This window comes from Chanos chanos, chromosome 3 (assembly GCF_902362185.1).
Source record: "Chanos chanos chromosome 3, fChaCha1.1, whole genome shotgun sequence".
NCBI lineage: Eukaryota > Metazoa > Chordata > Actinopteri > Gonorynchiformes > Chanidae > Chanos > Chanos chanos.
This window is the reverse complement of record NC_044497.1, coordinates 48,295,805-48,310,329: the sequence shown is the minus strand read 5'-3', so window position 1 is coordinate 48,310,329 and position 14,525 is coordinate 48,295,805. Positions and strand designations below refer to the sequence as shown.

The 14,525-nt window shown below is 41.1% G+C and overlaps 2 protein-coding genes across 4 annotated transcripts; one reads left to right on the top strand and one right to left on the bottom strand.

Annotated features, from left to right (window-relative positions):
* Positions 1-576: 576 nt before the first annotated feature.
* Positions 577-3,796, bottom strand: phpt1 (phosphohistidine phosphatase 1). Of its 3 annotated transcripts, XM_030768376.1 has the most exons (4): positions 3,788-3,796; positions 2,057-2,213; positions 1,592-1,719; positions 577-1,200 (listed from the first exon to the last, which is right to left on the bottom strand). In XM_030768376.1, exons 2-4 carry the CDS (start codon positions 2,202-2,204, stop codon positions 1,108-1,110), a joined length of 369 nt encoding a protein of 122 aa, XP_030624236.1. In that variant the 5' UTR covers positions 2,205-2,213; positions 3,788-3,796; the 3' UTR covers positions 577-1,107. The 3 variants fall into 3 exon arrangements, with proteins under 3 accessions (XP_030624236.1, XP_030624234.1, XP_030624233.1); XM_030768374.1 differs by lacking the exon at positions 3,788-3,796 and having other exon boundaries at positions 1,592-1,724; positions 2,056-2,282; XM_030768373.1 differs by lacking the exon at positions 3,788-3,796 and having other exon boundaries at positions 2,057-2,282.
* On the top strand, positions 2,921-14,030 carry si:ch211-282j22.3 (ER degradation-enhancing alpha-mannosidase-like protein 3). Its single transcript, XM_030768372.1, has 20 exons — positions 2,921-3,757; positions 4,679-4,724; positions 5,220-5,320; positions 5,599-5,638; positions 6,330-6,442; positions 6,651-6,804; positions 7,119-7,253; positions 7,497-7,602; positions 7,740-7,837; positions 8,043-8,168; positions 8,407-8,490; positions 8,750-8,833; positions 8,972-9,096; positions 9,408-9,573; positions 10,537-10,691; positions 10,780-10,900; positions 11,067-11,240; positions 11,809-11,974; positions 12,413-12,604; positions 12,921-14,030. Exons 1-20 carry the CDS (start codon positions 3,663-3,665, stop codon positions 13,139-13,141), a joined length of 2,502 nt encoding a protein of 833 aa, XP_030624232.1. The 5' UTR covers positions 2,921-3,662; the 3' UTR covers positions 13,142-14,030.
* Positions 14,031-14,525: the final 495 nt, after the last annotated feature.

The window sequence follows — 14,525 nt, the reverse complement described above, 5'->3', positions numbered from 1 at the left end:
CAACCAATTTTAAGTGTGCTCATAAGCTGCAGAAAGTTTGTTATAAGGACAGAGATATAATCAGTAACTTTAGATATTTAAGGTTCCATGAAATGGTTGTTCTATTTATCTCAGTTTATGAGAAAAAATAAGGAGAAGAAATGCATGCTTTGGGACACCATTCACATCCAGCATGAAGTGTCATGACTTGATTGTGATTCAGAATGGAAAAGGCCTTTATTTCCAAACTTGAAATGCACTCCTTTATACTGTAATTGAGTAGAGTTTAATTACTCAAATAACTGACAGGGATGATTGGTATAGCAGATAGATAACAAGGAATATGTCTTCACAATCTTGGCTTCACATTTTCCGGTGATACCTGTTCAGACTATCTCCGGAGACAAAAATGCTGACATCCGGAAATCAAGATTATCAGAGTTTACAACTTCTACTGCTTAACTGTGTGTGTGTGTGTGTGTGTGTGTGTGTGCACATACCATAAAATTAAATATTTTCAGTACTACGCACTGGAAAACAAATCTGTGACTCAAGAAAGGCAGGGAAAAATGTTTCACTTCAAAGGGCTGCTGCCAATAAAGGCATTTTATTTCCTCTTCAGGAAGTTGTTACACAGTTTTATAACAGTGGAATGGTTCAAAAAGCACCATGCCTGAATTTTCACATATCAACCCTGTATGTGTGTATGTATATATACACACACATGACATAACTCCATTAAATCACCTTAAAATATGTATTTGCAAGACATGGTTCTACCATGGGAGTGTCTTCCATTCATTCCACAAATTGAACAAAATCGTGAGATTTAGTTAACCATTTGACAAAAAGAACCAGTACTATAATAATATGCAAAAAAAAAAAAGTAAATCGTTTACACAAAAATTTACTAGGTTTTGTTAGAAGTGGGTGAATACCAATGACTAAGCCAAGGCCCTCTCCAGCCAGCGTGAGGGTACAAGATGGTAATTCTTCAGTCTTCAGAGGCTCACAGGGCTCAGGGTTCTCCAGAGTTGAGAGCGATTCTAGAACCTGTTAGGACAACTGTTCTTCAGTTCATAACAAGGTTTTCATAAGACTGGGTCCAGACGATTAAGAGCCGGGACATCAGTACCCCTCATCTGCCCAGGTTACTTCGTAGTCTGGGTAACGAGCTTTAATTTTCTCTGTGGACACAGAGTGATTTGCTCTCCCAAAGCCCTTTTGGGGGGAAAAAAAACAGATATATTACATTCTACTGGGATACAAGTTGCTCCATGTTCAGACACATTTATAAGACTCAGGTAAACATCATTACATTACTATCACAGTGACAATATAATTACATCTCTTGTAAACATCAATTTTGCAATGATTGCGTGGCATATGACAATTTAGCAATTTGTTAACTAGACTCGTCCTGCTCAAAGCCCTAAGCACTTCAACTGAAGACAAAATAACTTTAACACAAGCCTTAGAAACAGAGCGATTACACACAGTTCAGTATTAACATAACTGAGCGGACATCTGTTAACCCAGATTGAATATTCAAGGCCAATCCAGAAAATGTTCATACTAGGGTTAAATACCACACAGTCCACTTTAGCCTTACCATGGAGTAACCATAGACATGAATTTTCTTAGCTTTGCTGTCATGCTTGATCCTTCCACCTCCCAGGCACTCACAATCCACACCTCCAGCCCGTTCTAGGTCCCCAGAAACTTTGTCATAAATATCAGCTTGGATGGACAAAAGCAGAAACAAAGCAGTAGAATTAATAGAACAGCTTACGTTGTATCAGATGTATCAGACAATACATATCTTACTACGTTCATAATGGGCTAAGAGATATTAGTCCATTGCGTGACCATACTGATGTGAGAGCATGTGTTTAACGTTTGCTCGTTTAAATCATATTCAGAAAGTACTATCTCTCTTTTGGTAAATATTGAAACTACCATACGCTAAGGCCTCTGTAGTATTAATTTCTCACTAGTTTTCAACTTAACTAAACAACTATATGGACAAATCAGCGATTTGATCATTTGCCATTCAAACACATTTCCAACTGCATACCGTGGTACTCGGCCCATGCATAGCCTCGAACAATATCTACACTCGAGTCATCATCCTCTTTGCTATGCACCCTAATAAGGACGTATTTGAAAACGCCGTCCGGGTCTATATCTACCTCTGGAATTTTTGCGAGGCGTTCAGAGGCCATTCTTAAAGACTTATAAGCTACAACAACCTGCTTTAGGATCGTCTCTGAGGCGGTGTGAACTATGCGATCGTAACAAATGAAAAAAAATGGCCGCAGAAGGGGTAGTTTTTCAAATTAAAAGTTGACATAGAGTCAGGCATTTGTGGGCATTGGATAGATGAGGCCGGGAACATTTCACTCATCCAAAGAGACAGGTGGTGATCCCTCCGTATGTCTGATCTGAAAATCTGATATATAGATTTGAAAATAAAAACATGCCTCATTTAGTAAACACAAACAGTAAAGTAAGACTTTGAGTCTAAGATGCAATAGCAGAACGTTTATCTGAAATATCTTTCCTTTGAATCGACACGTGGCTCATGTATAATATACTGTGTCGTCTGGAATCCAAGGTAGAATAAAATGAGCAGAAAGTCCTTTGAGCAGCCATTTGTAGTGTATGTATAAAAGTAGTTTATTTTCTCATTTAACAACAAATAATAATAATAATAATAATAAGCATTCCACCTGTTCAGGTTAGATGTAAATATGAGGCATGGTGTGTAAGAGATAATGATCTGATATGAAGGCTCCGTTGTGCCTGATCCCCTAAAGGAGAAGCTTTTAGCTATCCAGTAGTCACAAATGCCAATATTGAGTTGAGACTATTACTTTGAAAAAATCTATTTCTTTACGTTTGAAAGCACAGCTAACTAGCTAATTACAGAGTCAAAGAATGGTTGTGTAGCTGACTTTCTTGGTCGAACAGCAATAAGCAACAACGTTTCATAGAGAGATAAAGTAAGCCTTGTCGGCGGTTCATAAATAAATCTGTTTTTACGTAAGTAAGTGGAAGTGCTGTCAATTTCGACAAGGTTGTTGGTTAGCCAAGATTAGCTGCGGACGTAGAGTGATTAGTCAAATGAAAGGCTACGCTAAACGAAGCTGAAAATGGATTTTTTCATTTATTTCATCTGTTCGGATGAGAATTACCTGAAAACATATCAAACTATCACGAGAACGATCACAGTCACCGGTGTGGCTCGTAGATGTATATGCGCGTGTAGCTAGCTAATGTCACATACCGCAACTTGACGTTGTTGTTAGCAGCTTATCTTAGCCAAGATAACTCCAGAGCTGCTCTAAATCCTTTGGTTTGTGAACGAGAAGGCGAAAATATGATATCAGTCGGTTGGCGATCAGTCAGTGCTGATTATTTGATTTGTTTAATTAAGTGACTTTTTGCAGATGTTAAGCCAGTAAATAGGGCCTATTTGCAAGTTCATTGTAGTTACCTAATGTTAGCATAGCTGCCTATCACCAAACCAAACGACAGTCATCTTGCCAATTATTTCTTTCAGTATAAAGCAATTTATATACTGCACCGCCATACTGTAAGTAGTCTACGGCTATTCGTCTGTGAAGGCATTCGTTCTGTTGAAAGTCAGAGAATAATAGTTGTGTTTGTAGTTATTTGCTATGATGTTGACAGCCGTGCTCCTCACTGGCCTTTTGTGTGGGGTCATTGGACAAGAGAGTCAGGCCATTACAGCTGAGGAAAAGACCAAAATCAGGTAAGCTAAGCATTACTGTAAAATATTTACACTTTTTTGTAGCAATCTCATGATTGAGAAGTCTTGAACGAAGATGTTACGTTAGCCTGTCTGATGGAGCCATCGCGGAATAGCTTTAACTGACCTTCCTGAATGGTTAGTAAAAGTTGCCATCAAGACAAGGATGGGAATGAGGACTGTAAAAGATTCTATGATGTCTGCTGTTTGCAGAACTATGATGTGAGGTTGTTCACATATAATCACTTAAAATCGTGGCGTTTCATAATCATAGTTTAGGTCAAGACAGCAGGTATTAGGAGACCTCAGTGCAAGTGCAAATAGAGGATCCGATTCACGAATCGTGTTTGTTAGACTGCAGTTTGGCTCTAGGTGGCAACTTCTGCGTTTCACGGATGTTTGCTCATCCAGCAGTGCTTTGAACTTTATAAACTCTTATGAAGTGTTTGTGTCAAGGGCGTAGAACTTGGTAGGGACACGTCTCTGCCAATATCCAGCGACTACTGAATTGTTCCTAGCAATAATTTTGATCAAAAAATTAAAATATCGTTTAACGTTTGTTTGCGTCCCTAACAATGTTGAGACCAAACCTACGCCCCTGGTTTGTGTCACTGACTCATTGCTGTGTGGTCATACATTTGCTTAACAAGTCTAAACTTAACCATCCTTAATGGTGAGCTGGAAAGATGAATAACGGTAGCATTCATGCCATAAGCTGATTACTTGTGGTTTGTGGTTGAGCTATGTACGTGTTAGTTTATGTACTGCAGTTACACAAATTAAGCAGTGCACTGCTATTATTGTCAGCCTGTGCAAACACGAACCTACACTCACTCACTCACTCATAGCCCCCACACAAATCCCTACACAACTGGAACTAACAGTATTGCATGTCTAACTGACAACTGATATTTTATGTTTCAGGGACCAGATACTTGAGATGTTTGATCATGCTTATGGCAGCTATATGGTAAGTGAGTGAAAACAGTTCTCATGAGTTCTCTCAGATAAATAAAAATAATGAGCTCAGCACAGCTGATGGTGATATTCATTCAGTGTTTCTGTGTTATTAGAGCAGATGCATTATGGTGCACCAATCAGCCTATTCAGTCAAGTTGTCTGTATTAGTGACCAAACATATCAGGTTGTTACAGCCATAACAGCCTCAACATCCTAATTTGGCCACGCTCCTGCAATAGATTGTGCACCAACTGAACAGATATTCGATATTTTTAATGGGTTTTTGTCAAACTGTAGGTACTTACTGGAATAGCCTATTAGGTTCAGTGCCAAGTATCTCTATTTGAAATGGAAGCTAATCAGAACCTTTTTGGCTGTTGTAGTTCGCATTCCAAATGTTGGTCAAGTTCAGTTCCTGTGCCGACAGATATCTGATCAATGATTCACTCATATTTGTTAGATAGAGTTCTCATATTCTATGTCGTGTTCCTTTGAATCCTCTCAGAAATATGCGTACCCAGCTGATGAGCTGATGCCACTGAGCTGTAGAGGCAGAGTGAGAGGGGTGGAGCCTGATAGAGGAGACATTGACGACTCTCTGGGAAAGTGAGTGTCTTGCTCTTATGTGAGATGCACTTAAAGAATCCATGTGTAACCATTCTCATTGAAGAGAAAACATTACTTACCTTTTCTGTTGTCTCGCTGAACATAAAGAATAACACAAGTACAGCACAGTGGAGTGACCTTCATTTCTTGGGAGGAATGTACATTGTTTTGTGTATAGCAGCTCAGGTGGACCAGCTGTGTTAAAAGAAAGGGTAATCTGATCCCCTGGTATCTGGATCTGAAGGGGGTTTTTTTCCTGCTTTTTCCTATCGTCTCAGGTTCTCTCTGACTCTTATTGACACCTTGGATACTCTTGTGGTGAGTATTTACTCTGAATTATTATTCTTGATTGTGAATGTTTGAGCATTTACGTGTCATATCAGTCAGCTTATGATTAAATTGCTTTTGGTAAGCAGTTGGCCTGTCAATTAAAATCCCAGAACGTTATGCTGTAAGATTTTAAAACTATAATGTACCACCACACACTCGCAGCACAACTTCACTACAACTATTGCCAAACTAGTCTTCCTGACAGAATTAATCTCAAAGAAATAATTTACTCATTACCAAGATGCCAGTAAATGACCTGTTGTGCTGCTCTAGAAAACAGAACACGTTTTCCAGACACAGTCCATTTGTTCGGATCCTATCAATCCTGTCATGAATAAGGACTGAGTTATTAGTTTTTACTCTTGCGGTTTAGATTTTGACTGTTAACTTAATTGTTTACCTCATTTTAAATTCAACTTCGTTTATTGTGTCCCTAGTGTATTGAACCAGTGTGGACAACAGCATAAAATAAATAACAAAGTGATCAAGTTATATGTATTTGATTTTACACTTGTGTTTAATTGTACATTCAAATTCAAGTTTATGCCACTACTAATAAAATCACTTCTACAGATGTATATGTAGAGACATGTCAAATCACTGATTGTGCTCTCAGTTTGCTACTGCCGAAAGTCACATTTTAATGAATATTTGTCATAATTTTCGTGTGCCTTAATAGGTGCTGAATAAGTTGGATGAGTTCGAGGAGGCGGTGAAGAAGACTGTTAGAGATGTCAAGTTCGATAATGATGTGGTGGTGTCCGTCTTCGAAACCAACATTCGTGTTCTGGGGTACTCTCACATTAAGCTCTGATGTTATATTTAATAAAGTTAACTGTATGTGCGTATGTATGTGCGTATGTATGTGCGTATGTATGTGCGTATGTATGTGCGTATGTATGTATGTATGTGTGTATGTATGTATGTATGTGCGTATGTATGTGCGTATGTATGTAATAAAATCATCTAAGCCTAAAGGATGGTCTTGTTGTTCCCTAAGTGGCCTGCTGGGGGCGCACGTGATGGCCGACCTGCTGCGGCAGCGTGGGGAGAGGATGCAGTGGTACAGAGATGAGCTGCTTCACATGGCCAAAGATCTGGGACATCGCCTGCTGCCTGCCTTTAACACCACCAGTGGCCTTCCCTACCCACGGGTACTTATCCTCTGTTTTACACACATGACCAGATATTCATGATAGTCATTTATTACACTAACTAGAATCTTTATGACCCTCCTGAGTTCTTTTCTGTGTCATTAAACTGTATTACTGGTCATGATCTTTATGGAGGAGCTCAGTGCAGCTTCTCAGATCGTGAATTTCTATTATTTTACACGTAATTTGCTTTCAAAGTGATAGCCTGATTACACAGTCATTTCCACACTAGCTCTATATACAGTAAGGTGTGGATGTGTTGGTAGTGTATTTGGACGGTCTTCACAGAGATTCTGTTCATATGTTGTCTGAAGGTGAACCTGCGTTACGGAGTCCTCAGCCCTCTGTCTCGCACAGGCACAGAGTCCGACACCTGCACGGCCTGTGCTGGGACCATGATCCTGGAGTTTGCTGCTCTCAGTCGGTTGTCCGGGGATTCGGTTTTTGAGGTGCTTATCGTTTTCTCTGGGATTGTTGGAAATCTAGTCATTAGTTATTGTTATAGTTAACCTATTAAATGAATGCAAGCTGCACGGCTAAACAGTCTCATAGAATATGTAGTCATAACACAAATCTGCTCAGCTTTTAATATTATAGAATGTAATGATTACTTTTTGCCTTTGACTTTGAAGACAATGTAATGTGCGTTTGTTCACAGCTGTGATGTTTGCCTGTGTTTTCTTCTTAAACAGGAGCATGCTAGGAAAGCTTTAGATGTTCTCTGGGAAAAGAGACAGAGAGGAAGTGACCTCGTTGGCACCGTCATCAATATCCACAACGGAGACTGGGTCCGCAGAGGTGAACGCATGCACTAGTTATGACATGATATCATAAACACTGCGAGAAAATATCTCTGCAGGACCTTTTCTGGTTCCTGTAGAAACATATGGAAATTAAAATGCCTTTTTTTTCCCTTTATCTTTTTCTCTCCCCAGACAGTGGTGTTGGTGCCGGTATCGATTCCTACTATGAATACTTGATGAAGGCGTATATTCTACTGGGAGACAACGTTTACCTTGAGAGGTTTAATACTGTAAGAGTCTTTACCTATCTCACGTGTACTTGGCCATATCTGCACAACAGCAGCTGAAAGCCCGTGTAGTCTGTCTGTAGCGCTGGGGTTGCAGATCCTTGTTTCTGCCTTGCCTAACTCTGGGGACTGACAGTGTGTCTGTGGAGATGTTTATCGTAGCTGATTGGTTTATTAAGATGTGTGTGATTGTGTGTGTTTCTTACAGCACTACAGTGCCATTATGAAGTATATCAGTCAGCCGCCCCTGCTGCTCAACGTGCACATGCACAACCCCACCGTGAACGTGCGCAGCTGGATGGACTCCTTACAGGCCTTCTTCCCTGGACTGCAGGTCAGCCTTCGCAAAGCGTATTCGCTCTGCCTGCGACTTTACTGCTTTCTCTCACAAATGAAGGGTTAAATAACAACGCGAAGCAAACATTATTACATGAATGGTTCTGTAATTTTGTTTTGTACTCTGGTTTTGTTTTTTTTTTCCATTGTTGCAGTCATGTTGCCCTTTGTGCTGTAATAATTGTAATAAGTCTCCGGTTCATTATTGTGTTGTAATAATTTGAACTCGGTTACAGGTTCTTAGAGGAGATCTGAAGCCTGCCATAGAGACCCATGAGATGCTCTACCAGGTCACCAAGCAGCACAAGTTTCTGCCTGAGGTACTATCATTTAGCTACGAGAGATACATTAACTTACTATGGAATAATGTGCAAATTGCTTTCATGTGTGTCATATCAGAACAATACATCTTTAGAACAGTAACCTTAAAAAATGTGGAGTATACCAGTAACACTCTGGCAGGAATGACTGCTTTTGTTTGTCAGTAACAGATGGTTTGCAGTGATGCTGTATCACGGTAGTTAGCATGTGTTTACTTACAAAGTTCCTCTGATTTAATGTGCTCCTCTTCATCTTAAGGCTTTCACTACAGAGTTCAGAGTTCACTGGGGTCAGCACCCACTGAGGCCAGAGTTTGCTGAAAGCACTTACTTTCTCTATAAGGTATTCTATCTACACTTTTTCAAGTGTAAGAAATTCTGCTGTGTTCAGTTCTACTCTGAGACAAGCCACTCCAGTAAAACACTTGAGTGAGTGTCAGTGATCAATGCAAAACACCATTTTTTTTTTCCCCTCTGCTAGGCGACAGGTGATCCGTATTACCTTAAAGTGGGCCAGTCTATAGTGGAGAAGCTGAACACTCATGCGCGGGTCCCGTGTGGCTTTGCTGCTGTGCAGGATGTGCGAACTGGGACACATGAGGACAGGCAAGCACTCACCTGGGAGCACCTGTGCACTGTAACAATAACAATATGCTGTCTACTGAACCACACACAGTTGGAATTGGTCATCGCAGTAGTAAATTTGCAGTGTAACTAACTGACAAAAGGGCAAAAAAATCATCATCATTTAATTTAATAAGAAAGACTCCTAAGATGTCGGCTTAATTTGTGAAAATGACTATGTAATGGGCGACGTGTTTGAATGATGTACCCACTTCCCAGCTTGTGTCGTGTACACTTTACGTTACTCTCTCTCTGTAAAAGCGTTTTTGTTTTGTTGTTGTTGTTGTTTTTAGGATGGACTCCTTCTTCCTAGCAGAGATGTTTAAGTACCTATACTTGCTCTTTTCTGAGAAGAGTCAACTGCCATTTGATATTGATGACTACATCTTCACCACTGAGGCCCATCTCCTCCCTGTGTCCCTGTCCACAACCCAGCCCTCCTGTCAGAGCAACTACACGGTGAGAGACTTGCTTACTGTGGCATGGAGAGAGTCAGCAGCAGACTGGGCCCCTCATATATAAAACTGTACAGCAAGTCAACACTTAATGGTTGTATATGGAAAAAAAAGAGAGTGAGTGTGTACACACACACAAATTCTGACTGGTATACTCCTGGTGTGCATTTCCCTTTAAAGTCATCCTAAAAACAAGCGTCATGTCATCCCATTCATTCCTGTAATTTACCATAAGTTGTTTTTGAAAGGCCTTTGTTAACATCATTTCCATATAAAAATTGGTGGGTCTGCAGGAAACTGCTGCGTGTCACCGTTACCATGGTTTTGAATTGAACTAAGCTCAGAAAAGATGGAAATTGAGGCTCTGCAATAATTTCCTAAATTAAGTTGATAATTGTAGAATTTAAGATGTTCATTTATCACATTTTAATGAGCTGAATCAGAGCTTTCTGTCAGGAGCTGAAGGACATGTTCATGTTGCCAGATTTTTTACTCTTAAATATGGATGTGCCCCCCCCCCCCAAAATCTCAGATGAAGTCATCGGTTATTCCCTCGAATCAGCCCAATAAACTGTCCAGACAATGTAAGGCATCAGTCAAGCACCAGTTCAGTAAATGAAACTGAAGAGGAACTGTGGTGCTTCATCCATAAGGAGAGCTTGGCTTGTAATCAAAAAGAGGAATGCACCTCTGAAAAGGCTATCTTTCAAAAGCCGTTTTCTTTTCACCATTCAGCTTACTTTCAGTTTCGAATGTCAGCATAGATTCTGAAATAGGGATCTAAAAAGTCAAATAAAAAAAAAAAAAGGAAATAATTTTGGCTGGGTTTTTTTCTTGCTCAAAAATGGAAAAAGTTCACCCAGTATTAATAGTTTTTCCAGAAACTACAGTCTCTGCCATCCCAAAGTCTACGTGGGAACTGACATTGGCAGTGTTTATTCATGAGCCCTCTGGTATTTTGTTTCAGGAACCTCATCCAGTGCATGAAGAAGATATGTTTACTTACTCATGCCCCAGTGCCCAAACCCTTTTCCCCAACAACCCCTCCTTCGCCAAAACCATCAGGGACAGCTACAAATACCTCACAGGGGTGGGCAGGGCCTATCATGCATCTTCAATCAGGTAATCTACTTAACAGATGACCTTAAGAGCCCCTGTTTTAACCCAGAAGCTTTCCTCACTAACAAGTTACTGTGGCACTGGCACACAGGGGGATAGAGCTGCCCCTCCATGATACAGGACTGGAGCCAATGGAGTTTCTGAAGAGCATGGGCATCTCTCTCAGCCCGCTCGCCGACATGGCATTGGGCTCCAGAACCTCAGGCACTCAGGTACTCTTACCGCAGAGGATCATGGGAGAAAAAGATAAGACTCAGTTGCGAGAGAACGTCGGGGTGAATTTTTTCCTGCTATATACTTGGTCAGTGGTGGTGTTACCTCTTTGTCTTTTTGTTTGTTTGTTTGTTTTAACTCGTCATTTCTTCTTTTGATATGTAGGATAGTCACAAAGGTGTGTACAGGGTAAAGCTGGTGGCAGAGGTGAGCCAGCCTGAGGAGGAAGAAGTAGTGCCCCTCATCGTCCAGCTCATATCACCCCCATTTTTAGGAAGAACAGTCCTGACCGCTGGACCTGCAAAGTTTGGAATGGACCTCACCAAGAACGAGCATGGGGTAGGTCGCCAGTGTCTATGGAGCTTCTGAAAAGATACTACTTGTGTGGATCGCCTTTAGCAACCTAGTTCTAAACTGGGGCACTGGTGAAAAACATACGTGTTTACATGTGTATGAGGATGTGAAATGTATAAATATGTGTGTAAAATAACACTAGAAATGTGAAGTTATTTACTTATCCTGTTAGCTTATTGTATGAAAAAAGTAAAAAGTGAACTGATGGAAAATAATTTTACAAAGTACATGGATATAAAGGCCACTGTCTGCGGGCAAAACTTAGGAAGTGGTTTATGATAAACCAGTGAGTGTGATAACATGCAAATTAACAACAGAAGTTACACAAGGCTTTGCGAAGCACTTTCACATGACCAAATTATCTTAAGATGCTCTTAGTGCGACATGGCAATGAACCCTTTATCAGTGTAGGTGATCAGTGTTCACCTCACCTCTCCCCCAACAATCTCACTGACTCATTCTCTTTCTTTCTTTCTTTCTTTCTTTCGTTCTTTCTTTCTTTCGTTCTTTCATTCTGTTGGTCTCGCTCTCTCTCCTCCTCTCTCTCTCTTAGGTGAAGGGCAGTATTGTGAAGAGTGTTCCCTACTCAGCGTGTAGTCCTATAGAGAATGCTGCAGAACTGCATGGTCACATCGCCATAGCTCTGCGTGGAGACTGCATGTTTGCAGCCAAAGCTCGGCGTTTACAGGAAGCAGGAGCCATCGCAGTCATCTTCATTGGTGAGGCCCTTTAGTATTGGCCAGCCATACAAGTTGATCTTTGCCAGGCCTCAGCAAACTGTCAAATAAGCAATGGCTTATTAGCCATCGAAATGGGTCAGTGAATGAAAATAAATCTGTATAAAAATCTCTCTCAGATTGAGAGTCGGCCCACCATCCAGTTTCCCTATTAGATGTTAATTCCAGCCCTAATATGTAGCTCTATGTACGAGTACTACATTTTTAGATGTGTGAGTGTGTTACAGTTCTCGGATAACATTGAATATAATGTTAAAAGGGTTGACATAGATCTCTGTGAGGTTTTTCTTTTTTTTTTTTTATGTTAGACTCACAAGTAACACAACTTACAGGATGTCCGTGTCTGAAGACACAAACATTTCTCATGTTCTTTTCCTTCAATGTTCTTTCTCTCTTTTCCTCACGTTCTTCTCCTTTCAGACCACAGAGAGGGGAGCAGCAGTGAGGAGACCCCTCTGTTCCAGATGGTTGGTGATGGAGGTTCCACTGAGGGCATTACTATACCCCTGGTCTTCTTGTTCAGTCATGAAGGAGCAGTGCTGACTGCTGCACTGGAGGAACATCACAATGTGGATGTTCTCCTGCTGCCCAAAGAAAGAGAGCTGGGCAAAGGTAAAGTGCATATCACTCTCATCCTCCCGAGTACGACAGAGCTGACATCCATGTTCTCTTGTTATTTGACTGATGTGAGACAACCCAAAATTACATTGAACAGTGACCTCACAGATTTGTCTAAATTGCGCATAAATGTGCTCAGTTATTAGGACCAAGAAGACTGAATTTTAGCCAACACTATTCAGCCGTTTAACGTTTTGTGTTCATGTGTACGATCTAATGTAATCTTCGGGGACATATATTCATCCGTTCTCAGGCTGAAAAAAAAACAAACAAACAAACTTGTTTATCTTATGATTTTCACAATGTTCAGACAAACCAGAGAAGCTCAACATTAAGTTCCGTCTGGCCAAGGAGGGAGAGCTGGAGGAAGGTGAGGGGGAGGGCACCACCATTCAGCTGCTTCTGCAGCAGGAGACGGATGCCGAGGGAGAGAGGGGAGAGGCGGCTCCCCCGGGTCACTGCAGCTCCTCGGCAGGAGGTGAAGAGGAACCCTGCCCATCAGAACAAAAAGACCCAGAGAACACTCCCTGATAACGGGACCAGGCGAACCCCTCAAAGATATCAGGGCTGCTGCTCACCTGCTCCCTGGTCCAAGGTCTGAGCTTAAAAGGCTTAAGACGCCCAAGAGAGTGCTCACTCTCTCCATGGCTGGACCGAACAAACTGACTCTCAACAGAGGGAGACTCAAGACCAGAGAGTCGAATTTTTTTTTCCCTCTAAATAACTCGGATGAAATAATGGATGGTCTCGTGTAGTTTATAGCTTTTGAAAAAAAAACAAACTGTGTATTCAATGTGTAGAGCGAGTGATCAAGAGAGATATGCAGAGATAGTCTTAATTTTTTTTTTTTTTTTCCACTGTGAGCTCCTGTCTTACATGTGCTGTGGTGGTGAAAGTAGATGTAGCTGATATGCAAAGTCTATTCAAGCACACGGCAGTTAGTTGCAGGTTTGAAGGATAAAGCGGGTGGGCAGAGGCAGTGGACTACAGAGAAGATTTATTCTCAGGCCTTAAAAGTGGGTTTGAGTCCATTTTTTAAACTATTGGACTGTCACGACAAATAGGAGATGACCGTCTGTGCTGTCAGTAGCGACACGTGACGTCGCCCGTAGAAACATTGAATTTCGTTCATTTTGTGTATGCATTTTTCCTTACATTAACAAAGTGGCTTTAAATTCTTCAGGGTGGTTATATGAGAAGACTGCTCTCGTGAACAAAACCTAAAACTCTGCAGTGTTATGTATGCATCCAGTTGGCGTGATGCTCAAGGGAGAGAAATCAGTCATGTGTTGTGGTGAATTCTGAGGTTCAATCATATTTTATCCTGTTATGAGATATCAGGGAAATCAAGCGGTTAATACACTTGAACGTGTGTGTGTGTGTGTGCGTGCGTGTGTGCGCGCGCACGCGTGTTTTTAAGTGTGCGGGTGAATGAGAGAGAGAGAGTGAGTTAGTGTGATTTTAAGTGTGTTTGACTGAAAGACAGCTCATTATTTTACACTACATACTTAGCCATGTGCCAATGCTTCATTAAAACATGTCTCGTCTTGGTAGAGAGATCCCTCTTACGTTCATCAAACCAAACTGAATCCGTAGTTGTAGGTGGATTTGATGGATAGGCTGATGTTTGTTGTTAACAGATCCTAGTAGACTTAGGCTACCACTGAGCTCCTAGCATACCTTGCACTTTGGCACACAGACACTTTTCCACCAGTCTTCAGATACCGCATGCACACTCTGTCCTGTCTGAGGCTACGCGATAACGATAGGGTTTGATACAGTGCGAGTGTCTGAAAAGGGAGGGAGAGAGATGGTAATTTAGAGGTTTTTCATCTTCATCCACCCTCGCGCATCCCAGTTTCACATGTTCTTATTGTATGTACTGTCTTTTTTTTTTTTTTCGGTCACAACAAAA

Excerpts from the sequence above, each read along its gene's own strand:
- phpt1 (XM_030768374.1), bottom strand. The coding sequence starts at position 2,204 with ATGGCCTCTGAACGCCTCGCAAAAATTCCAGAGGTAGATATAGACCCG. Across the intron at positions 1,725-2,055 it reads GCATGGGCCGAGTACCACGG|CCAAGCTGATATTTATGACA; the intron begins TATGCAGTTGGA and ends GCTTTTGTCCAT. Across the intron at positions 1,201-1,591 it reads ATGTCTATGGTTACTCCATG|GGCTTTGGGAGAGCAAATCA; the intron begins GTAAGGCTAAAG and ends TCCCCCCAAAAG.
- si:ch211-282j22.3 (XM_030768372.1), top strand. The coding sequence starts at position 3,663 with ATGATGTTGACAGCCGTGCTCCTCACTGGCCTTTTGTGTGGGGTCATT. Across the intron at positions 5,639-6,329 it reads ACACCTTGGATACTCTTGTG|GTGCTGAATAAGTTGGATGA; the intron begins GTGAGTATTTAC and ends GTGCCTTAATAG. Across the intron at positions 7,838-8,042 it reads ACCTTGAGAGGTTTAATACT|CACTACAGTGCCATTATGAA; the intron begins GTAAGAGTCTTT and ends TGTTTCTTACAG.